The sequence below is a fragment of the Leptopilina heterotoma genome, unplaced genomic scaffold, assembly GCF_015476425.1.
Source record: "Leptopilina heterotoma isolate Lh14 unplaced genomic scaffold, ASM1547642v1 Lhet_113, whole genome shotgun sequence".
In the NCBI taxonomy this organism is placed as follows: Eukaryota; Metazoa; Arthropoda; class Insecta; order Hymenoptera; family Figitidae; genus Leptopilina; species Leptopilina heterotoma.
The window spans coordinates 59,063-85,686 of record NW_025110832.1 but is presented as its reverse complement, the minus strand read 5'-3'; the positions used below and the strand labels follow the sequence as shown (position 1 = coordinate 85,686).

At 29.2% G+C, this 26,624-nt stretch overlaps 2 protein-coding genes across 5 annotated transcripts in view; one reads left to right on the top strand and one right to left on the bottom strand.

Annotated features, from left to right (window-relative positions):
• Window positions 1-26,624, top strand: part of LOC122505840 (putative proline-rich receptor-like protein kinase PERK6) — a 129,001-nt gene that overhangs the window by 86,331 nt on the left and 16,046 nt on the right. The window contains exon 2 of one of the 4 annotated variants that reach the window (XM_043617707.1): window positions 25,765-26,240. The exons of the other annotated variants lie outside the window; for them this stretch is intronic. The gene's annotated coding sequence lies outside the window, so the exon portion shown is untranslated. The remainder of the gene's footprint in view (window positions 1-25,764; window positions 26,241-26,624) is intronic. 4 annotated transcript variants of the gene reach the window in all.
• On the bottom strand, window positions 10,492-25,732 carry LOC122505835. The gene is made up of 8 exons (XM_043617688.1): window positions 25,530-25,732; window positions 20,875-21,036; window positions 18,477-18,614; window positions 17,928-17,999; window positions 17,749-17,820; window positions 17,384-17,680; window positions 13,083-13,284; window positions 10,492-10,883 (listed from the first exon to the last, which is right to left on the bottom strand). The coding sequence occupies exons 2-8, from the start codon at window positions 21,034-21,036 to the stop codon at window positions 10,759-10,761; spliced, it is 1,068 nt and encodes a 355-aa protein (XP_043473623.1). The 5' UTR covers window positions 25,530-25,732; the 3' UTR covers window positions 10,492-10,758.

Below are 26,624 nucleotides of genomic sequence, written 5' to 3'. Positions count from 1 at the left end.
CGACCTACGTTTCACTTTATATTTAATTATTGTAGATAATATTCAAATTTATTTTACATACGCGAAACATAGTCACTGTCAATGATCGGATGACATCGGCTCATTTACGGAGATTGACGAAGTTAGCAACCAATAGAAATGCAGGCACCATGTGACTACACTCGCTAGCCACACTTGCTCACCTAAAATTACTACAGTGGATAGAAGGTTTTAGTGGAAAATGTTTTCATTTGTCAGATTTTGTCTAATAAAATTAGAGAAAACTATAATCAATTTTCGCTACATTTACAACTCTTACACAAAATATTAAAACTTGCTATTTCAATGTAGCAAATTTATCTATTTCTTTTGTAAATTTATCTAATTCTGTAGTACATTATGCTAAAAGTCCCCTTATTTCCGGTCATTGCAACCATTTTTAGTAATTTTTACGAATGTGGGTCTCTCCGTGCGGATTCACTGGTTATACACAAACCGCATTGAGTTTGAATTTATCCGGACAAATTCCGAGCGACAAAAACCTGTCCATAAGCAGACTGTTTCGGATTAGCTGCGGATTCACTGGTTAAACCAACCGGATTACTTCTGCATTTACTAGTCGCATATGATCTGACTAACTGCAGGCTAAACCGGACTAATTACGAATTCAATTGTTATAAAAAACGGTATTGATTTCAAACTTAATTCATGGTGAAAAAACTCCACGCACAATAAACCGTACTGTTGCGGACAAATTCCGGATTAGTCCGAAATCGGTCCCACTTTTTATTCAGGGTATTTACTTATGGTGAATAAAATATTTAATTCTGCAGTCAATTTGTTTTTACAAATTTACTAGTATTATTAGTTATCTTTTTTCAATATTAAAATTAACACTAATGTGTTAGTTTCTTATCAATTCTTTTCGTGGCACTTCATAAATTCTATTATGAATTTGAACTCCCATGCGAGCGTGGTATAGTGGTTAGTGTATTCGATTTCGGTGCGATATAATGTTAGATAGGTTTAGGTTCGAATCCACAAGCGTTAGAAATTTTAAGTTAATGTAAATGAAATTGCGATAGGTAAATCGAAAAAATATGTTGAATGTACCATAAAGTAATAATAATTAATATGTGTAACTTTTGAATAATTATTTTTTTATTAACATTCACTAAATTTTCTGGACTAATTTTCGACTGTTTCGGACTAATTCCGGATTCACTAGTTAAAATTAACTGATTAATTTCGGACTTCATCGGACCAACTCCGGTTTCACTAGTTGTTCACAAACTGTGTAGAGTTCAAATTTTTCCGGATTAATGTCGGGTGATAAAAACCTGACCATAAACCGCATTGTTTCGGACAAATTTCGGATTAGTCCGAAATCTGTCCGGTTTTTTAACCAGGGAGGTCCTTAAAATATAGCTGCAAATAAAAAATGTTCGCCTATGTGAAATATTGACGCGAAAGTTCAGAAAATATTTCATTGAAATATTTTAGAAATTTTCAACTTAAATTATGTGCACTGGTCGAACTCAGTTTCTATGGCCTGTAGAGCTGCGCAGTAATTTTTAGCTTTCTAGAATCCAATGGGTTTTAAAATATTTCAGAAAATTCCTATTGGTTTCAGGTGTTTAACAAATTTTTTAATTTTGTGAAATATTTTCAGAATATTGCAGAATCGTCATGTGTAATATTGCAGGAATATTTCAATGAAATATTTTCTAAACTTTCGCATCAAATATTTCACATAGGCGGACATTTTCAATTTGCAGCAATATTTCAAGAACCTTGCACTGAAATATTTCAATTTTTCAGTGAAATATTCAGGAAATATTTAGGAAATATCATGTGTTGTCTGGGAAGCACCTATAATTTACAAAAGTAATTTAATTAACAATTTACCTTTACATGAAACTTCGATAACTAATCTTCCTGCACCGGAATCTGTACAGAAACCTTGTGCCGATTCCATGTACGGGAATTTTAAAGTGGAAATAATACTACACTGAGAAAACTGGAGTATTGGACTAAACATCTGGAGGGACAAATCTAAATTAGATAACTATCTAAATGTTCAAATACACCATTGACAGATATTCGTGCCATTTCTCTTGGAGGGAAAATGAGTTTATAACAGATAGGGACAAATTAACTATCTTGAGAAATCCCTTCCTTAGCCGGCGCGAAATGAATAAATATGGCAACCTAACCCCTAAATTAAATACATAAAATGTGAGAAAAATAATTTCGCGCGCATCAGATCGTACACATTTTCTGCGCAACTTTTAACCCTCAGATATAATGAGAGAGAATATACAAGTAGATTTCCATTATCAATTCAAAATTTATTTTAGAAGGACTATTTAACTCTCCTCATAAGCAAAGGAAACATACACTTTTTGAACCTCTGAATTTGACTCTCCAGTTTTCTCAGTCTAGTATTTCTAATTACCTTAAGGTGTTACTGATGAGAAACTTCGTGCCTGTGTCAATTCTTTTGATTTCAGATACTCATACATCCAGTAAGTTGGCACATTTTTAGACATAGCATTGTTGAAGTGTGCTCTTCTCTTAGTTCTCTCTTCTCTTGATAGCGTCACTTCAGCATTGGATTTGAGTTTTCTCGAACAAAAATTTGCAACAAATCATTAGTTTAATTTACAGTTTTCAATTAATCTTTATCGCATAATTTTATAACAATTTCAGCTGATGCGTTATTATAGAAACAGTTGTCGATTGCTTAGCTCACAATAAATAATATAAATTTTATTATAAAATTAACATTGATATAAAATTATAAATTCGTAATACTTATTATAATAAAGAATAATGTAAAAAATTTAAAGAATTTTTTATATTCTCTTGTTTCAAAAAATATTTTACTTGCGTTAAATAGTTCTTGCTATAAACGCAACCAATTATTAAAAAAAAGTATTTTTTATTGTGCGATAATATTTTCTATAAGATTAAAATAATTTCAGTTATTTACTTCTTATTATATTTTTACCTTATTTGAACAGATGTGTGTCATTTCTTAATATTGAACTGCGAGAAAGCGTAAGCTTATTACGTCAGCGTATAAAATTATTCGCATTAGTGTTATTATTTTAATAAATAATTTAATTATAATTCAATAAAAAAATCTTTCAAATGAAATAAATATTTTTCATCATGAAAATACGTACCAAGTTGTTACTATTCATCCATCCATCCATCAATTTTTTTTTTTTTTTTTTTTTTTTTTTTTATCCTGGTGGAAATGCGTTTACGCACACCAATCGGTAGTGTGGGACTCACCATTGTTGGACCTACCCACTAAAACCACCATCCTCACATACTCTGCATGCGGTGCTTGCCCAATTACATTTGTATGAAGATTTAGCAACAGAAATTTGGACAATCACAAATTCTACTTTGTAGCACAATTAGTCATCAAAAACTGTTATAATATTTTTCTTTTGAGTGAAAATCAACGCAAGTAATAAGGTTATTCTCTTGCGCGAAACTCAATACAAGTAATAAGATTTTTCTTTTGCGCGAAACTCAACGCAAGTAATAAGATTTTTCTTTTGCGCGAAACTCAACGCAAGTTATAAAATTTTTCTTTTGCGCGAAACTCAACGCAAGTAATAAGACTTTTCTTTTGCGCGAAGCTCAACGCAAGCAATAAGATTTTTCTTTTGCGCGAAACTCAACGCAAGTAATAAAATTTTTCTTTTGCGCGAAACTCAACGCAAGTAATGAGATTGTTCTTTTGCGCGAAACTCAAGGCAAGTAATAGAAATTTTCTTTTGCGCGAAAATCAACGCAAATCATAAATTTATTTTTCTCCAATGAATTTTATCAGATGTAAAAAGAATACTTTTAATTACAATTTATTAATCTACAGTTGAGATGTTTGATAAAGGAATTGCAAAGTACTTCTTCTTTATACAAAAAACTGTTGCTGGCACTGTTACGTTGTGAAAGGACACAAAACGCTTTGTTTCAGAAGGACGTACACGTCTTATGTGCTGTGTTTCATACAGATTCTCCATGATTTCAAATTTTTTACCGATAAATCCAGCAACTGTTCTTTGTTCATGTCTGTATGACACGAAAGCAATAATAGAGAAAAAATCATTGCCGTCATAAGCTATACTGTTACAAAACTTCCGTTTGACATTATCATGTACTCTGTACTCTACTCCGTGAATTTTCGCTTTTTTATGATTGTACACAATCGTATTTTCATTAATTACTTCTTCTGATGCTCGTATAAGACGAATTAACAGGTTGGTGGGATAGTTCTCTTTTCCCCTACCTATTCCAACATAATAATGTCCTGGTGACATATTTTGTGGAATTGGTTCATCCTTGATCTTTAGCAAACTTTTTACTCGATTTTTTGCTTTTTCAGACATATCCTCTGTGTAAATTGCAGCTTCAATGAATTTCCTCATAAAATAACGATCAACAATTTGTTCTGCTCGACAATGAGGACTTTTTACATCATTTTTTATTTTTGCACTGAAACTTTCAAATGGAAATGTTGAATATGCCCATGATGGTCCCCAAGATTTCACTGAATTTGGACCATGTTCTCCTGTGTGTATATTGTATGTCATATTCGAGTTTCCATAAATATCTGAAGTTTCCACAAACTGTCTTAAAAGAGTTTGTGAAAGATTTAAATCACGTTCAGATATTGATGTGTTATTTAATATAAATACAGATGCACTTAATAATCTTAAATTAGTGAAGTAAGGTTCCTTCAACATACCTTCAAGACATGGAAGAGAAAAATAAAGGAGCCAGTTACGCCATTCACTAGCTTTCCATTTACGGAAATTACTTATACTTCGTGATTGTCTACTAACCCTTGAGGGCAATTGTATTAGTTTAAGCTTCTTATCAATTTTTTTAATATTACCATTGCTCCCAATAAACCAATCTTTTCCACTGTCTTCTAAAATGTGTGTGGTGATCTGCTTTACACATCCTAGGTAATAGCCATGAACATCATCGTGTATAGGACCTTCTGCTAAATCAAAGTGACGTAAGGATGCAAAAGCATTGCATCCTCTTACACCTAAGTATTGTTCATTACTGTGAAATACAACTTCTATACATTGTAATATTTCGTTATGCTTCCGCAAGATTATTTCTTCATTGGGAAAAATAATTTTATTATTTTCCCAGAATCCTCTAATATAGCATTTTGGACAAGCGTAATACGAATTGTGAGGACACCATCGTAAAGCTTCCGCTTTTGCTACCGCGTCTGCAGAAAAGATCAATGTCGTAAATTTACTTTCAACTTCAGGTCCATCTGGTCCTTCAGGATGCCATTTTATGCCTTCTTCCTCCAAGTGTCTTAATTGTTCAACAATTGGAAGTAAAAGAGAAGTTACATCTGGCTTTTTGTTACCTACGTAAATTCCTGCTAAGAGAACGTGTTTATTACGGGCATGAGGTGGCAATTCATTTATCTGCAATAAAATTGGGGTGACAGCAGCGTTTGATGATTTCGCCAGAGATACACCATCTACCCACAATGTGAAAGAGTAGTTAAATGGATTAGCTAAAAACTTACCTTCTTGTGAAAGTTTTACGTACTTTTCGCCATCATAAATGTCTTCCAGATTGTCATGATTTATCTTAACACGTTCATTCTTATAGCGCAAAGATGCGGCTATGTTTGGCAGTTTAAAGAAATCATGTAATTGAGGAATTAGAAGTGGAAGTATGAAAGTACCTAAATTTTCCTTATCCTTTCCAGGTCCGCATTCACCGCAAAAACAATCTTCTGTTGGAATTTTTCCATCACCAACTTTTCCTTTGCAAAGTGTGCAATATACGGAATAAATCAAATTGGATCTATCTCTCTTCAACACTTTCCATAATTTCTTTTTCGTCGTAGGTAAATTGCACTGAATGTAAAGGTCTTTGTTCCCTTGGAGTTGTGCCAACAAGCTTTCGTAGGTCTCCCTAAATGCTACATTTCGTGCTAAAGCGGTTATTAGGCAATCTTTAGCTTTTACATTGATGTCGTTTTGTAAGTTTATGTTCATTCGGAAATTTTCGTCAAATCCTTGATAGAGTGGACGTTCTGGGTGTTCAATATCATCATCAGAATCATCGTCATAATCACTATCAGAACTATCATCAGAGTCATCATCAGAATCATCATTAGAATTATCATCAGAATCATCATTTGATGATTGTTCTGAAATCTCCATTGGTTCATTGACATCAACTCTTTCTTCTTCCTGTTGCATGTCATTATCTTCAATGTGATTTTCATACTCATCAATTCTTTCTTCTTCCTGTTCCATGTCATTATTTTCAATGTGATTTTCATACTCAACGGATATATTCATTTCTTCATTGAACTCTTCTTCAAAGGAGACATCCATTGTTGAAAGCAATGGTGTCAAAATGCAATCGAAATAGCTTTGCTGTCGAAATACCTGTGTCAAATTATTAAAAAATATTATTTGAAAAGAATATATTATGTTATTAAAAGGACTAGTTTTTTTTAAGTAATAAGTTAATAATAATAAATACGTCATTACAAAATGTAAATAATGTTTACTAGAAACTGTTTAAAAAATTTGTGACTATGTTTCTATATTTGTATGTTGGTTATAAACAGCAAAACATACTAGATGCTAAAGCGCGCCTTATGTTCCTCGTAGCAAATCTAATTTTATCAACAATGAGATAGTTACATCACTAAAATAAAATATTAAAAACTGATGCCTAAAACCTGTAATTGTTTTTGTGTTTAATTCACGGACATGTTTCTTACTCATATACATAATAGCAATAGAATTATATAAATAACTTTACATAAATGGGTTGAAAAATGATCAAACCTTAGTCCAATCTACAAATTTTTGAATACCCTATAGAATGGTTATAATAGTACCAAGTTGAGGTCCAAAACATTGATCAATTAACAAAAATTTTCAATTAGTCAAAAATGTATTAAAAATGTAGATTCTTACTTTTGTTTAAACAATAATTATTGTAATATTTCTTTAAAGCAATATTCAAAAAAATTAAACAAATTTTTTTTTATTTATTAATGTTGTGGACTTAAACTTTTTAAACAAAAGAGAGAAAAAAATTATATACATTTCACAATTCTTGTTTTTTACATGCTATTAGTTTCATAATTTCTTATTCAAGTCAGTTAAATTATGTCAATCGAAGCGTTCTTTAATACTTTTAAAGTTAATTATGAAAAAACACTATAACACTAATAGGTGACCTTAGCTTTCCGGAAGTCTTTATTTCAAAACGTTATAAAATTAAGTTGGATTTAGTAAAAAAAACAAAGTTATTTACATGGTTGGAAAAGTAATTAAACCAACTTTTTAGCACAAGGATGCAGGCTCTAGACTTAAATGTTAAGGCTGGGCAGTTGAAAGAAGTTCTAAAGCATGTTTTCGAAACATCTGTTTTGGCCTTTGGCCTTCCGGTAGGCCAAAGCAATGCGCGAAAATGTCTGACCACTTAACCTTAACACAGAGCAAGAAATTTCGGTTTTTCATCACTGCAGGTTACAGACGTCTGTTTTCTTGGCCTTTGGGGAGACCAAAGTACTGTACGGTGATTTTTGTGACTCGACTGAGGGTTGAGGGCATCGTAGATGAGCCGAGACCGTTTTTTAACAGGGTATCTGATGGTTCTAAAAAGTCACATAGAATTTCACTAGGCTTGTTCGGAAAGAAATCTAGGCGGTCACACAGTAAAAGTACAACTAAATAAATATAAAATTCAAGAATAAAATATCTATTATACTACAAATTTGACAATCTTTATTTTATTGCAATTTTTACTGTACAAAATTAAATCTAAAGTCCAGTTTAAAACAATGAGTTAAATTATGTAGAATAGTTAAATTTTTAAAATCTTCATCTTGGGATTTTTATTCACCCTTATACATATTTAAAATCCGCTACCAAGTTGTACATTTTTGTTGTAATTTTGGTGCTCATTTCTTGAACAGTTTGCTTTCTCAGAAAGAAGATAATAATAATAATAATAAAAATATATGAATAACTTTTTAACAAAGTAAAGTAAAGTAATATTTCATTGTATACCTGTGATAAGGTCTTCCTCTCATCTTATTTTACCTTTCTCTAACTAAACTCACAACGCAAATTAAAATCCTTACTTTTGCGGCAGAAAACTGCAGAAAACCTGCTTCCGAGTACAAGCGGTTTATTGACTATCGAGTCATGAATGTACATTTGGATAGTCATCACGAATATACAGACATAGCCTCGGCGTCAAACCTCCCGCTTGATATATCTCTATCAGCGAAAAATACCAGAAGCTGTAGCGTCTCACAGAGGTCACTCATCCAAGTACTAACCGCACTCAATCATGCTTAACCTCCGTGATCGCAAGCCACAAGATTCTGTTAACCGAGCTATACCATCGGTTTTAATAACTTTTTATCAATATGGTAAAAGTGATTAAATTTTGGATAAATCAATATATTTTTAAATATCCTACAAGATAGTTATAATAGTTTAATGGTTAAAGAAAAGTTTTCAAACAAAAAAGTTGAGAAAAGGTCATTTTCCACAATTTTTGGTTCTTAAAATATCAATAATTTAAAAATTTATAATCGAATTAGGTTCTAAAATAGGTCAATCGAATCGTTTTTTAATTCCCTACAAGTTGGTAAAGATATTTTTAAAGTTACATCCACATTTTTCAACAAAATTTTCAAAAAAGTCTTGTTTTCCAAAATTTTTGATTTTTAAAAGTTTAATATCTCCGGTTAATATGGACGAAAAATGTTCAATTAGGAATCAAAAGATGCGTCTAAAACAACTCTACAAAATTATGAAAAAACGTTTATAGATGTCCTAACATTTTTTTTAAGTTAATTTTAATTAATCCCATGGTCTAATAACATAAAGATATGTCAAAAAATCTAACTCGAAAAATTTTAGTAGTACAATAATTCTTCTGAGGAAGCAATATGATCTCTTTTTTAAACAACTTAAAATAAATCCCTTATTGAAAATGGCGAGGGACTTGTATTTAATTTTCAAAGAGATCTATCGATGTGCTTTTAATAGAGGTATGCAAAAAGCTCGAAGCTTGAACCTATCCGAGCCGTATTAAAAGCTCAAACATTTTCAAGTACTCAAGTGAATTTGAGCTCTTGAGTAAATTTTAGTTCTGGAGAAAATTCAAATACTCGTCGCATATCTTACAATTAGTAAGTTTAAATACGGTTTGAAATTGAAAACTTATTTACTTTATTAAGCCGGTATACAGCATATAAAATCGAGTACTCGAAACATTGAACCCTAAGGCTCTGCGGTTATATGACTTAGGAATCGATAGTGCAAAATTGGAATTTTTATTATTTTTATAATTATAAAAATTATAAAAACTTTCATTTATTTAATACAAATTGAGATTTATTTGAATCCAAAACTGCCTTGTTTTGATGCAAATTTATTTTTGTATTTGGAATACATAATTAATTATTTTACGCAATTAAAGGGATATTAGTCTGAATTAAAAGAATTAATTATGATAAATAATTGAATATTTGATACAAATAAATATTTAAATAATTCAAAAAATTATTTTATTGATGCAAAAGAATATTTATTTGAATTAAAAACCAGGCATTATTGAATCAAATAATTTTTATAATTGATTTAAAGCAATATTTATTAGAGTCAATCATTCCATTTATTTGATTTAAGTAATTCGTATTTGGTACAATTAAATATTTATTTAATACCATCAAATAAAGTACTCACATGTAATAAATATTCACTTGGTTGAAATAAATATTTATTGAATAATAGACAATTAAACCATTTAGTTGAGTCAATTAATTTTTTTCACTGCACTAAGCACTAGCTTTTAAAAATTTTTCATCCTTCAGCCGCAAAGATAGACTAGAATGGGAATGATATTGGAATGTGCTTCAGCACAGAGATGCCATTAGGCGGAGGAATTTCATCCCCACTCTTGCGCCATTTTACATTGACTTAAATGTAAAATGGTGCAAGAGTGGGGATGAAATTCCTCCGCCCAATGGCATCTCTGCTTCAGCACATTCCAATAGAGATAGAGATCAGCACTTTCAAGTGCTGATCTCTAAAATTTTTCAATCGAATTTTTCTGCGTGTGCAGCACTGTTTCTGCGATAGTCTGTCAATTTATTTTAAGACGTCTTTCTTTGCAGTGTACTTTGTTTAAATCGGCATTTAATAGAACGGCAATTTAAAATGTTAAGTTAACAAATTATCTTACAATTTTAAAATTTAGATTCAATCGAGGGCAAACAACTAAGGATTTCGGTGTACACCTAATACAATAATTCAGGATAATTCAGATAATTCAGGTTCATTCAGATAATTCTTAGTAATTCATGGTATTCCACAGTAATTCAGGATAATGCATAGTAATTGAGGGGCAAACAACTAAGGATTTTGGTGTACACCTAATACAATAATTCAGGATAATTCAGGTAATTCAAGATAAGTCAAGGTAATTCACAGTAATTCACAATATTTTATTGCAGCAACTACATTCTTAGTTCTTTCAATTAGTTCTTAGTAGTCAGTACAATATTTTGAATTTAACTGTGGGTTTATTGAATTATTGAGAAGGTGGGCCAACCGTGACTCACAGTATGGCCAAACAAAAATTATAAATTACATGCATATTTATTCACAGTTTTTTAAAGATATCAAATTAAGACAAAAAACTGAGACTTAGATGTGATCCCTAGGCGCAGCCTTACAAATACTTCTTCGTACCTTTTACCGACTGTAGAACCCGAGTTTTTATATTTTTAAAACTTAAATCTGTTTCTGTTAAACTTAATTTTGTAGTGTCGTCCTTTTCGAGTTGTATGACAATACCTAAAAAGAAAAAAATGTATAGCTTAGCAACTTTTAAAGAATGTTAAAAATTCTTAAATCAAAGTTTTAATTCTCAATGCATTAGATGATATTCTGTTATTTCAGTATATAGAGAAATTTAATTATCTGATAAGAAAAAAAAGCAAAAAAAATAAGAACATCATTTTTTTACTCAGTGCTAAAAAAAATTATGAATATACGTTAAAAATGCTTGCAATTATTTTTACGGTATATACATTTATAATCCCAGTAACAAAAAACTAATTCAAACGGATTGAAATGAATTAAGATTTTTGATAGAAAGCGGGATTCATTCTAGCTCTTTGTATATTCGATTGAATTCGATTCAATTTGTCTGAAGTTGTGCAAACGAATTCGCATTCGTAAGAAATTACCAAGGCATGCATTGAATTCGTGCAGACGAATTAAAAAAAATAAAGACCCCAAAACTTGTCCATTAAATTAGTATGAATAGAAGGTTTGGAAGTTCAATACAGTTTGACGAATTCAGGAAAATTGCAACATAGCTTCAATTAATATTTGTCACAAAGCGGGATTCGCTGAAACTGTTTGTGAATTATTTTCAATTTATTTCAATTAGTTTTTGTTTACTGGGATATTATATTATTTTTATTACACAGTAATATATATATATGTTATAGTTAAAGTCCGAAATTCAGGTAATGTGCACATTAACTAGTTAATCTGCGGATTACCTGATCAAATCCGTTAAAGTTCGAAAGAAAATTTTTTTTTCGAACATTAACTAGTTAATGTCCAGATTAACTAGTTAATGCGAACATTACCGAGTTTACTTTCGTTGAAGTGCGAAAAAATGATTTAACTGAAATAAAACATGAATTATTATTGCTTCAGAGTAAAATTACTTTATTGAATAACAAGTTCAACAATATTGGAACTTTTTTAAAAATAAACTTATTACTTATAAATTAAATAATTAATATTAATTATAATTAATTATTATTATATAATTATATTAATTATAATTAATATAATAATTAATAGCATTACTCAAATTGTTATTCAATTTTATTACTTTTTTAAAAAATAAACTTATTACTTATATTATTGCAAGATTAAGACTGGTGGCATTTGGAGTTACAAAAATTAAAAAAAATATAAAAAACCAATGTGCCTATTTTTTACTTGTAATGTTTGCATATTATTTTTAAACATATTGCAGTAAGTTCGTACATAAAAACTAAACATTTTTCTCTTTGGAACCCCATCTCTATAACTAATTGTTTCTGAGATATTCCATTTGTAACAACCGCACCTAGTCTCCCCTACTTACTTTGTCTCTTTCTAAATTGATAGACAGAGTCTCGAATTTCACGAAATCGAGATCTTTTCGCACTTTAACGGTTTGATTCTCGTTAATGTTAGCATTACCTAGTTAATGTCCGAATTTCTCACTTTAACTGTGAATCTTAGGGAATCCGCAGATTAACTAGTTAATCTCTACATTAACGGATTTCGGACTTTAACTTTAACATATATATATATATGTGACACGGACAGTTAAAAGGGACCTACGGTCCGAAAAAAAGATTTCGAGAAAAACGACTTTGAAGTTTACCAAGTTAGTTTTTTTGCACTGTTTTTTGTCAAAGTACCTAACTTTGAAGTGAAATTGTGAGAAAACTAATGCAGCTAGAAAGCTGCGGTTTATTGCGTTGGAAAGAGCGGTTTATTTACTATAAGAACAGATAAAAAAGTGAAAATCGATTTTTTCGGATCGTAGGTCCCTTTTAACTGTCCGTGTCACATATATATATATATATATATATATATATATATATATATATATATATATATATATATATATATATATATATATATATATATATATAAAACAATAAAAACCAATTACATTGAATAATCATAAAATATTAAACAAATTATATCACTCGAAAGAAGTAATTAAAAAGAATTTGAAATTTACATTACTCAACTTTAAGAAATTAATTTTTAAAAGATATTTGTTTAAAAATTTTCTAAATTTATCATGTTTTCCCTGAATAAAAAAATTAATGACGATTACTGATTTTCCTAAACCGTAATAGCCCAGATATTTGAATTTTCTCAACAATTGAAAGAGAATTAAAACTTTATAATTAAAACTTTATACTTTAACTTCAACTTCAATACATGATTCTATTGAATTAGAATTCTTACGTCGAATTTTTCGAATATCTTCATCTGTTACTTGCACGTACTCTTCATCAGTGACATTTTTTGGTTTATTATACCCGGCCACAGCCAATACCTCCGGTGACCAATAGCCTCTTACTAAATTCGTTATTCTAGCTGACAGTTTGTTACTATCTTTCGCCAATACCAACATTCCGTTTGAAATGTCGACTCCGGCAAAAGTAACCTATAAAGAAATAAACATTTTATAAATAATTATTATAAATTATAATATTTGTTATATTTATTTTGTTATCCCATCAATCTATCCACACCTGAAATTTTAGCATACCTTTTTATTTAGATTTTAACAATTGAAATTTAACGATTATAAAATAATTTGTTTCAGTTTATTACTATTTATTTGTTTCAAGATTTTAATATAGAAAATTTTATTAAAAAATAAAATTTATTTCAATAGAAATTGCCAAAACTTCCCCTTAACTTCTAAACTATTAAATATAAAGAGCTGAAATTTGGCATACTGGTGTATTTTGACGCGAATAGGGGTAAACGGTATAGTGATTGCTAGTTTAAGGGATCTTGCTTTATAAACATACAATTATATTCAAAAGTAAAATTAATTGTAGAAGAATACCAATAGCTTCCTGAATTAAAAACATGTTTGGAAAATTTCGAAGCAGTAGAATAAAAAAGAAAAATTTTAAAATGTCTCGACCAGACAGAAAAAAAAGTCTTTGCCTGATTTGTACAGTGATTGATCAGGAATTAAGAAAGTGATTGCCCACTATAAATTGCAAATAATTCGTTCAAATCTATAGTAATATTAAAGATTATTTCAGAAAAGTGAATTTATATTAATTGTCTTTCATTTCCATTAATAATTATCCATGTAAGTAATAAAATGCATTAATTCGCATAATCAGGGTTCCTACAGAAATCCGAATTTAAAATTTCATACCTTTTCCATGATTCAAATTTTTACGAAATTCCAGTGGAATTTTAAATCTAATTTCAATATTTTTGGGCTCTTTAAAAAAAACTCTACTTATTTAATAGTCTCCACCCTTTGGTAGAAATTCTAAAATTATCAAAATTTATCAAAAATTCGAAAAACCGAATTTCTTAAAATTCAACATTTTTTCCTCTCTTTTATGGGATTTAGCTTCATTATTTTTGGGCTCTTGCTCTCTAAATCTGAATATGTGAAATTTCACTTATTGTACGTTATAAGTCGTCCTCTCGATCAATAAGTGCATATACACTTATAAATAAGTGAATTTTTAACTTATTCTGAGTGAAATTTCACTTATTATAAGTGTATATGCACTTATTGATCGAGAAGACGACTTATAACGTACAAATATGTGAATTTTCACATATTCAGATTTAGAGAGTGGAAAATACTTTACTTATTTAATAGTTTTAAATCTTTGGTAAAAAATCTAAAATTATCGAAAATTATCAAAAGTTCAAAAATCCGAATTTCTTAAAATTCAACAATTTTTCTTCTCTTTTATGCCTTTTAGCTTTATTATTATTTGAATTTTTATTCAAGAGAAAAAATAGAAAACAGAAAAATTTAGAAACTTTTAAAAATTCCAGGCCTTTTCCATGATTTCCCTGATTTCCAGAAGCCTTTTAAAAATTCCATACCATTTCCATGATTTCCAGATTCTGTAGGAACCCTGCATAATGTAATAAGGATTGGTTAATTTTATGTTAATATGAGGTTATTTGTCCCGTTCTGAAAACAATTTTATTAATTAAAAAATATACTGTCAATGTGCGCTTTCTTTTTTACATCTTGAACAAAAATTTAAGCAGAATTAAAATTAATTAAAAATTAAAACAAAGCGATACATACATGGGGCATTCCATTTCAAATCGTTCCACCGACAAAAAACAATCGCAAGGAGAGCGATTTTCTAATAAATATAATTATTTAAAAATTTAATTATTTGTAACATATTATACACTGAATCGAAAGAGAATTTCATGAACTTTATAATGCTATTTTTATTTTTTAAAATTTTTCTCAATTTCGTAGAGAAATTCCTGTTTGAAAGTTTAAACTCTTAATATCTCAAAACACCCCCCCGTCGATTTTTATCAAAATTATATGAAAATAAAGCTTAACTTTTCTAGTTTCCATTCCCGTATAATATATTATGGACATTTAAAGGGATTAATAGAAAAAAAATTGTTTAAAAAATGTGTTTTTGAAAAATTTGACAAATGGTACGAAGTTGAAGGTTAGTTAGGATTCAACTTCGTACCATTTGTCAAATTTTTCAAAAACACATTTTTTAAACAATTTTTTTTCTATTAATCCCTTTAAATGTCCATAATATATTATACGGGAATGGAAACTAGAAAAGTTAAGCTTTATTTTCATATAATTTTGATAAAAATCGACGGGGGGGTGTTTTGAGATATTAAGAGTTTAAACTTTCAAACAGGAATTTCTCTACGAAATTGAGAAAAATTTTAAAAAATAAAAATAGCATTATAAAGTTCATGAAATTCTCTTTCGATTCAGTGTATAATATGTTACAAATAATTAAATTTTTAAATAATTATATTTATTAGAAAATCGCTCTCCTTGCGATTGTTTTTTGTCGGTGGAACGATTTGAAATGGAATGCCTCACATGTTTCTTTAATATTTAAAAAAATATATAAATGTTATGTTGGCAATCGCTATTGATAGGTCAAAAACTGTACTGCTTACCCCTATTACAGGAAACATATAGAGAACTTCATACGTATTAATGGCCATAGCGTTGTCAAGGAAAAACTAAAAAATTTTTGAAAAAACGTTTTTTTTCTCAAACTTCTACATTTTTTGACCTCATTAGTTAAAAATTAGTATACTAGTGAATTTTTACAGTCTGATCACAAAATAGTTATTTATGATACGAGTGCGTAAAATTGATTTACGCACGAGTATCGTACGAAATATTTTGCAACACTAAAGCCACTAAACTTGCAGCAATTTAGCCAATATTACTGTAACTTTCGGTGTAGTGGGGGAACTGTTACATAAAGCATTCTAGAAGCTAAAACAAAAAAGTATGAATATAGATTGTTTATTAAGAAACTTATTTCACTGATTTTCATCGAACAGTCACAACAATGCGTAAAGTAATAATTTTACACACTAAAAATTACTTTACACACTGGAATTTCTCTTTCACACCGCTACAAAATGAAGTACTTTACACACAGTTTTCTGTGTGTAAAATTCAAAAATTCAAAATTCAATGCAAAAAATTATTTTAGAAAATTTTTAAAGAAAAATGAAAGAAAAATTTTGTTACACTTTTTTTTCTAATTTTTTTTTCTTTTTTGTACGAAATGATTTTAATATTAGTGTACGGAACCCACCATTTCAGTGCGAGTGCAACTCGCACTTGTCAAATTTTTTTTTGTTTTAATACCAACTTGAAATTCTTTAAAAATTTAATGGTTGCTAATAACTGGGTTTCAACTTTCAAGTACTTGGCATATAATAACTTTTCTATGTTCTTAAGAGTACTAAATTTGAGGTTTTTACTTCAATTAATTTTTAAATATTTGCATGGTAATTTAAGGGGGCATATGCAGTCTTAAGGCAAAAAAAAAGACGCTTTTTCTTGATTTTTTTCTTAAATGGTTTAATATATTTATTTAAAAAGTTTTGCATATTATTCATAATGTTTTAAACAAGAGACTTTTATTTTTATATAGCAAAATGTTAATAAATTTCTTAGTTATGTACAATTATTTTATATGAGTTTAAAAAATCGATCTTTAGCGTGGACACGATAACAGATGCCAGGATCATCTGAAAACAAAAAGCAAAAAAGATTTTGTTATTAGAGTCCTTTTTCTCGGGGGCGGACGAAGAATTTTCAAAAAAATTGAATTTTTTATTTTTTAGAGAAGTTTAAATTTTAACTAGTGATTTTTGTTTAAAAAAACTGACTATTTTTTTGTTGTAAAATGTGTTCCAATAATTGAAAAAAAATCCTTCGTCCACCCCCGAGAGAAAGTATTCTAATAACAAAATCTTTTATGTTTTTTGATATCAGATGATCCTGGCTTCTGTAATCGTGTCCACAGAAAAAAATACAAATTTTTAAAATAATAATTTATAACGAAGAAATTGATTAATATTTTGTATTAAAAAATAAATGGTTATTTTTAATAACATTACAATCAATATGCAAAGAAAATAAATAAAGAAAAAGCGCCTTTTTTTGGCTTCATGACTGTACATGCCCCCTTAATTAATATTTATTGCAATTTTATTGAATACAGTAATAAATTTTCTATACATACCCTACTGTCAGCATCACCAAAAGCTGCCAACGCTGCATCTGTTGGATTCTCAATATTTCTTTTCATTATGCTGAGTTCCTTTTGTACAGGGGCAATAGCTTCTGAAATAACATTTCGAATCTGGTCGAGAGTAGGTCCTTCATATGAGGTGGATTGTTGTAAACTAATTGAATTAGATATATTTGCTTCTTTCAAAGCCGCTATCTCCTCCAACTGAGTAACTATAACCCTCAACAGCTTATCGTTCTCGTTTTTTAGCTCTTCTACTTTTAAGTATGGGTCACCAGTCTCAGTAGTCTATAAATAAATTCACAACTAATGTTTAATTAAAGAGATTTATTTAAAAAAATGTTATTCAAATTTACCTGAGTTTCACATTCAGTGACAACTTCTTTTGTTAGGATGTCTCGAAGAGACTTACCCTTCTCTGCACTATTCTAGAAATTAAGAACGGAAAGGATTAATAGAAAAAATACAAATTGATGGGAAACAGTAAGTAAATAACGCTGAAAGAAATTTTTAAGTTTCAGACTTTCATACTAACCCCAAAAGCAGCGTGGTAACAGAGATCGTCATTTGTTTGAGCAACATGCTTTTTTCCTTGCTTTATTTTTTTCTGAAAAATGAAAATTACTAATATATCAAACAACTTAAAAAGTCTCATATAGCACGTAATATAGCAGTAAGCTCATGGCAAGCTTTAAATATCCTACCCATAGGAAGCTGTCGTATTAGTTTTCTCCAATATTGCCTATAATAAGCTTGCAAGATTACGTCAAGCTTGCTGCTAAAAATTTCATTTTATAATATTAAAATATTTTTTCAAATATCGTTGAAGCTTGCAGCTACCTTACCTCAAGTTATCTATAAGTTTTCGCGCTATCTTGATTAATTTGATGAAATCAAATTTGCTGTAAACTTAAGACAATTTTACAGCGAACTTGAAGTAAGTTTGCACCAATCTTATACCGTAATATTAATGGAAGATTACACGGTAACCTTGACAGGCAACATTTCATCAAACGTAAACGAAAAGCTTCCCATGGGTAGGATATTCCATTCTTGCAAAATTTCCGCATGCAATGTAATTCACCACAAGTAATTTGGATATTGCAGTCTCATCTTCGGAGTCTGAATCTGCATCTCTTTTATGAAGGAAATCAAGTTTCTCTCTGTGTCTCAACTCATCCGCCCCTGTGTTGACGGGAGTTTCTTGAAGATTAGCTGCAGTCTAAAAGATAAATGAATGTAATAATTTTCTTTAAACTACAATAAAGTTTACACCCTGGAAAGAGTAGCCTTATATGGATTTCATGGGTAAATCACACAATTGTGCATGAGAAATTACCAATTTGTCTCAGAGTTTTAGACGTATTATACCTTAGAAAATGCGCTCATCTAGCCAAAATGTCAAGTCCTCATCTGATATAGAACACTTAAAATCGTCAACTTTGTAAAAAGTGTTATTTTTCAAAACTACAGTAAAAGAAATTTCATTGTGAAAAATGCTAAATCTTGTATTATATTTTAATATATAATTATATAATTATATTTGTCTTGTACAGGATCCCGACCGGATCTCATGCAGGAAATTGGGACAAGGTTCCTGTGCAGGTTCCGATGCAGGAACCTTAGCTATCAATGGTTCCTGTGCTGGAACACTTGCAGGATCCTGTACATAAACTTTTGAATTTTTATATGTTAAGCAACATTTGACATACATAGACTTCATATTTCAATATGTTAGGCTCGTATAACAATATGTTGGACAGAAAAATGTATTGCGCATTCGAGAAACTCATAGAAAACTACTGCACGGGAGTTAAAAATATTAATAATTTAATTGAGAAAAACGTGTACGATCCTTTAAGGGTTCCTTGCAGGATACTTTACACTAAAGTACCTGCAGTTTTCAAAGATTCCTGTACATGGTCCTGCAAGTGATTTGATAGCTAAGGTTCCTGCATCGGAACCTGCATCGGAACCTGCACATGAACCTTGTCCCAATTTCGGTCGGGATCCTGCACAGGGATTTTAAGTTGGGATATTCGTAATATATTGTCTTAAATAATGAAATAATTCAAAAACTGACACATTTATCTTAAATTGATACATTTTTTTTAAATGCTCATATAAAGATATCAATAATATATACTACAGATTTCCTTTTCAGTGTAAGATTGAAAAATCCTAATCCTGAATAGAAAATCGTCAATTTTAATAAAAATTTGGGAAAGTGCTAGCCGATAGGAAATTTTCCATGCACCCAGTACCGTTGGAGTTTTTGAACTGTTGCTGAACGGATAGACAGTAAATTAAAAAAATGGTTTTTTAATTTATAACTCAGAAATTCTAGTTTCCATTTGGCTCAAATTTACTTACTTTAAAATATACATGGGCAAAAAAACGGAAATTATAAATATAATTATAAATTTGTTTAAAAAAATCAGTTTTCTTAATTTACTGAGTATGCGTTTAGTGACAGATTAAAAACTCCAACTGTATTGGATTCTTTGGAAAATTTCCCATCAAATAGTAGGTACTTTCTTAATTGTTTTAAATGAAAATTAAAAAACATTTGTCAAGAAGTTGACTTTTAAAGTACAACTGTTGCGTTTAAGACATGCGAACGGCTTGCTCTTATTTTGGGTAAACGTGTAGCCCAATTGAGCGGATGTGAAGAAGAACTCGCTGAGCGCGAGACCGTAAAGGATAGTTCCAGTCAGGTAGCAGTGTGTGGCCCAGAGGCGCTCACTGCTACCTGACTGATATTATCCCTTACAACCACGCGCTCGGTGAGTTCTTCTTCCCATCTGCTCATAATTAATCAAACGGTTCGACTTTAGTGGAGCAAATTTTGGCCTACAGATGGCACACTGAAAAAATTTACTTGATTCAAATAACCGATTAATTGACTATTATCAATTAAATATTTAATTGAATCAAATAATATTTATTGGAGTCAATTAAATGGTATTTACTTCAAATACTGAAATTATTGGTTCAAATACCATTTAATTGACTTCAATAAATACTATTTGATTCAAGTAAACATTTAATTAATAATAGTCAATTAATCGGTTATTTGAATCAATTAAATTTTTTTTCCAGTGCAACTGTTCGGCAAAAATTTTCTAAGTGTAAGATTTTTCAATCTTAATTTTGAAAAATAACACTTGAAATTTTGGCTAGTTGAGCATTTTTAAAAGTATAATAAGTCTAAAAAATTTTATACGAATCGGTAACTTCTCACTTATACATAACGCCTTATAGCATCCAGCGCCTGAACTAATAGTTGAAAATTAATTACTTTCATTAATTAATAAATTTTCTGTTCATTAACTTCACTTAAAATTAATATTTTTGACATTCAAATGGAATAATTTCTTTGGAGAGAATAAATTGAGAGAATACAAGGGGATACTTTCTTTAAATATGAGATTACTTTTTTCTAGGTGTAAATATTATAAGTAATATTGATAAAACATTACACTTAATTGTTGATCTGACTTCAAGGCATCATATTGGGAAGGAGTAAACTTAATATTAGGTCTGCAAACCCTCTTTCCTCTTCCTAATTTAGACTCCGGATCTTGCATTGGTTCATCTCGATGAGCTGAAGGAGTTGACGATGTGCTTTCCTGTTGTTGCATCTAAGAAATACAAAATTTTAACAAATAGTATAGTGTAAATAGCTATTACTTGTATGCTTAATTTTTTAACTGTACAAGCGTATCAGTTAAAAATGATTTAAATATCTGTCACTTTTCAATAAAATATTTTTGAAAAATAAATATTTTAAGTGACAGTTCAGCTGGAAATTAAATATTTTCAGAGCAGCCACACCGAATTACTTAAAACTTCATAATATAACATTTGTCCATATTAAGTAACAGAAAATCAACTTTTTGAGCCAAAACAATTGTTTATTTATAAGATACATCAATTGATCAAAATTGTTTATTTGATCATATATTTCAAACAATTAAATATGGACAAGTTCTGTCTTTTGCATTCAAGTCAGGAAAGAAATTCTTCAAATAAGTAATAAATAGGTTTAAATGTTTTGTTAATAATCAAAGTCATTTAAATCTGTTTTAGAAAGTTTGGAATCGATCGTACCACCAAAAATGGGCATTTTCAAAAATGGCGTATATCGCCGCTATTTTGAAATAAAAATTAAAAAAAAAAAATTTTTACAAATTCTTAAATAAATTATTTATTACATGTAAAATAAATTTTTTAAATACATGTCATAGATATTTTAATAATATATACTAAAGAAGCCTTCTTTTTGCCTGTTTTGAACTGAAATGTCCCCTTAATAAATATTAATATTTTTCATTGAATATTCAATTTTTCTACACTCTCTAAATTTGAATCAGCAAAAAGTCGCTGTTTGGGTAGCTATAAGTATGCAGCTGATTCAATCAGCGTATATACATTAATGAATCAGCGAATAGTCACTGATTTTTTAGCTTATATACGCTGATTGAATCAGCTGCATACTTATAGCTACCCAATCAGCGATTTTCCGCTGATTCATATTTAAAGAACACTACTACCATTTTATCGTTAACATATGTAAGGACCAAATTTCTACAATAAATAATAAATTAATCAGAACTGATATGAGAAAGGAGTCATCTATCCGCACTTTACATAGACTAAAATTAAAGTTAACGACGATCCAATCATGAATAGCACTATGTTAGATCCATCCAATCATAATTAACCCAGTTATTAATTCAGATAGAATGCCGAAAACAGAATGAATGAATGAATATGAATTTTTATTAATATTTTTACTTACCGTCAAACGGAAAATTTATGGAATAAATAATGAAATTGTTTTCACTTTTTTTATCACTAAAAATCTAAATTGAGGAGCTGGATTCTCGAACCGGCTCTTCGCTCGGACCGTAAGCGCTAATACCAGTCGGGTGGCAGTGAGCGCCTCTGGGTCTATCACTGCTACCCGACTGATATTAGCGCGTGCGTTCCGAGCGAATAGCCGGTTCTAGAATCCAGCTCCTCAATTGTTAAAAAAAAGAATTTTACGCAAATCAATAGAATTCTGAAAAAATTCATAACTATTATACAAGATAAATTTTCACACATAGTGATGCACGACGAGACTCTGCCCTTTCATAAAAGGAAAGAGATGAAAATATAATATTCAATTCACAGAAAAAAAATCTTTCACCTAGTAGGAATTACTTTTAAATTTGGACTAAAAAATAGTCGATAACTAATACTATTCATAAATAATAGATTAAAAATAGTCTGTTGAGGTCTTTAGTTGAAAACGAAACAGTAATATGCATAATATTTAGTTTCACTAGATGCAAAACAAAATTCATGTCAAAGAATTTTTCGACTTATTAAAAATTATATCAAAGGGTAATTCTAATATTTAAATATTATAGGATAAAGAATAATTCCAGTAATTAAAAATTATTTTCAATGGTATTTCGAAATATGAAAATTATGTCAAATGACATTTCCCCTATTTTTCAAAAAAATGTATTTGAAAAATTAAAAATGTTAAGAATAAGTATACTTTTAATTTTTAACTTTAATTTTTTATAATTAAGGAGGTTGTTTACAGGTAGGTATATGCAGACCTTCAAAAAAAATATTGAATTGACATTGAAGAATTTTTTAATAGTATTGTTATTCGTATTTTCTGGAAGAACAAATATCAATTTTCAATTTTCATTTGCAACTTACAAAAATTGTTTATTTAGTCATTTTGCATATGGTCAAAGTTTTCTTCATATTAAAAGGTTAAACTTTTTCAAAACTGATTCGATTTAAGTTAATGATGGCTTATTTTCTTCAGAAAATGGTTCTCTATAACTTGACCGCTCAGATTTTTAAACAAATACACCGTTTTGAAAATATGCTTATTTGTTTAAAAAAAGTGGGATTATCCAAAAAGTGATTTAATTTAAAAAAAAATTTTTAAACAAATAAGCATATTCTCAAAACGGTGTATTTGTTTATAAATCTGAGCTGTCAAGTTACCGAGAACCATTTTCTGAGGAAAATAAGCGATCATTGACTTGAATCGAATCAGTTTGGAAAAAGTTTAACCTTTTAATATGAAGAAAACTTTGATTATATGCAAAATGACTAATTAAACAATTTTCGTAAGTTTTAAATTTTTTTCTTGAAAATTGATATTTGTTCTTTCAGAAGATACGAATAACAATAATATTAAAAAATTCTTTAATGTTAATTCAATATTTTTTCTGAAGGACTGAATACCTGTAAACAACCTCCTTAACTATAATAATCTTTGTATTATTTCCCTCCATTTTGTTCTCACCTGAAATCAAATTTTTGTGTATACTTTTGTTTTTGTATATTTTGATAGATAATAAAGCATTCATAAATTTGTTTAATTTAATAATTTGGATTTATTGATGGCTATCAGTAAAATTGTCAAAACCATTTCATTTTTTGTAAAAAAGTGAAGGGCCGGAATTCGGCTATAGGGCAGCGATTTGATGTACAAAATTTTAATAATAATTCTAAAAAATTTTATTTTTAAAGAACTTTTAATTTAATTATTTTATGTTTTTAAATTTTTTTTTTAATTTTTAATTCCAAATATTAAAAATAATTGTATTAAAAAAAATAGAATAAAAATATTCAATAAATTATTTTCTGAAAATATTGTAAAAAATGTCTTGAGTTTCATTTTTATTTACTTTCAAATTCTTCTTGGAAGAGTTTTATTAAAATTTTTGAAGATAGAATAGAATAGAATAGAATAATAGAATAGAATAAAAATATTTAATAAATTATTTTCTGAAAATATTGTAAAAAATGTCTTGAGTTTCATTTTTATTTACTTTCAAATTCTTCTTGGAAGAGTTTTGTTAAAATTTTTGAAGATAGAATAGAATAGAATAGAATAGAATAGAATAGAATAGAATAGAATAGAATAATAGAATAAAATAGAATAGAATAAAAATATTTAATAAATTATTTTCTGAAAATATTGTAAAAAATGTCTTGAGTTTCATTTTTATTTACTTTCAAATTCTTCTTGGAAGAGTTTTATTAAAATTTTTGAAGATTATTGTCAATAAAAATTTTATTAAATTCCAATCGCTTAAGAAGTTTGTAATACAGAATGTCGAAAATTTAATTTTATAAAAGTTTGTTTTTATCCCACATGCACAAAAACGGCGCTTTCTGATAGCAGACGACGGAGGAAAGTCATTCATTTCTTCGACCGTATGAAAATGGCGGCCGTGTTCTCCCAAGGGCAAGAAAATTAGCTATTCACATGCATTTTTCTTGCCCAAGGGAGAAAACGGCCGCCATTTTCATACAAATCGAACAAGTGAATGACTTTTACTCCCTGTCGTCTGCTATCTGAAATCGCCGCTTTTGTGCATTAGGATTAAAAAATATCGTAAGTAACACGAGAATAAAGGCAGCCAATTTCTTTACGATGATTTTTGTGACGCTTGTTCCGGTCTCGGGGCACCCTCGACCTCCACTCGTGTCACAAAAAATCACCGTAAAGAAATGGCTGCCTTTATCCTCTTGTTGCTTAATATACTATTGCGTAGAATTATTTATTTTTTTTAACGAAACATTAAAATAAGCTGAATTTCTCACAATAACAAATCGTATTTTGTTGAAATATTTATAAGAAAAGTAAAAAATCCTCCTTTTTTGAAAAAGACGAAAAAGTTGCTTCTTTGAAAATAATTGGAAAAGGTTCAAACAATCTAAATATTTGAGGATTGTATATGAAAAATCTATTATACATTGGTTGAAACGAAGACTGGTATCTAAATGGTTAAATCATTAGTATGATTTAAAAAATTTTATATTTCGTTGGAAAGTAGAAAATGAGGATTTTCACGCACGCGTCATTTATTTATTATATGTGACGCGACACGAGAAAATAAGGTAAATATTATTGAAACTATTTCCGTCTTTCAAAGTTTCAACTTCTGATTTTTTCACGTGAAAGAGCAAATGAAAATCAATCGAATAGCACCATAAATTGAAAATCGAGTTTTTTAACAATAGGTACTTTTTCACGTGCCGCGTTACATATGCGAGTGACACTAATAATGATTAAATACTTTTTAACTGATAAAAAATATAAACAAACCTTTCGAAGCTTTTTGCTTTCTAAAAATTTACTTTAAATTCCTCAATGAAGTGTATAACGTTTGAACACAATAAATTTACTCAATTTATAAATCAGAATAATGTGTTTGAGTTTTTTGAGATTTCACACAGTATTTTTTGCACTACCGTAATCCTCAAGAGCTCCTGGTCGAATATAATTTCTTCCTAAAATAAGGGATTAGAATTACAACGGACTAATCTCACACACTTAACAGATTGGATACAGGTGGGGGATAAGCCAATGGAAGCGTACCGACAGAAAGTGACATATATATATGCAGAGTGTCACACATTCAACATATACACATTACAGGTTTAAAGGCAGTTACACATTCAATGGTACGCGAAGGTGTACGTTCCTTGCTGATGTCAATGTTTTTCTGTTCAAGTTTGCGCATTCAATGTAGACTCTACTTGAATAATATTGTGATGCCAGCACGGAAGGTTCACGTCGCGTCGCGAACGCATGGAATGTATTTTTAATGTATAGTCGCCTTTAGGAATTTCAAACACTTGTCGGCATTTTTCGTGGCACGCGCCGCTCATCTTAGGACTAGATCTAGTTAGGACAGGTCTACCCCCTACCATATTCTGTGATTGACTTATAGTTTCGGCAACACCATCAGTTTGTGTGATTCTTCTCTGGATTTCGCACGTGTTTATCTTCAAATCAATCACATTTTTGAAAAAGGTAAATTTTAAAAAGTTTATATTTAAAATTACTTGAAACTAATATAGCCTCTTGCGCACGTGCAATTTTTATACCAATTGTTAATTTAAAATTTTTTTTATTCAAAACTTCAATAATTTTTGTTAAACAAATAATTAAATAATTTAATAAGAATACTTTTTTAAATTCAATTATTTTTAAAAATTTATAGTTACAATTATTCCGGAATACAATTATGTAAATATATCTAAAAGCAATTTTTAAAATTAAAATTAGTTACAATTTTTCAAAATCTCCTTTAATTATTCATAAATATTTAAACAACAATTCTTTCAAAAGTCAATAATTTTGTTGAATATTTGAATAATTTTGTTCAAAACTTTTAATTTTTACAAAGATTATTAA

What these genes read in the sequence shown, in the direction of transcription:
- LOC122505835 (XM_043617688.1), bottom strand. Translation starts at nt 21,036, where the DNA reads ATGCAACAACAGGAAAGCACATCGTCAACTCCTTCAGCTCATCGAGAT. An exon ending in GTTACCACGCTGCTTTTGGG is followed by an intron (nt 17,821 to 17,927) that starts GTTAGTATGAAA and finishes CTTAATTTCTAG; the next exon opens with AATAGTGCAGAGAAGGGTAA. An exon ending in TTGGTGATGCTGACAGTAGG is followed by an intron (nt 13,285 to 17,383) that starts GTATGTATAGAA and finishes ATTTCTTTATAG; the next exon opens with GTTACTTTTGCCGGAGTCGA.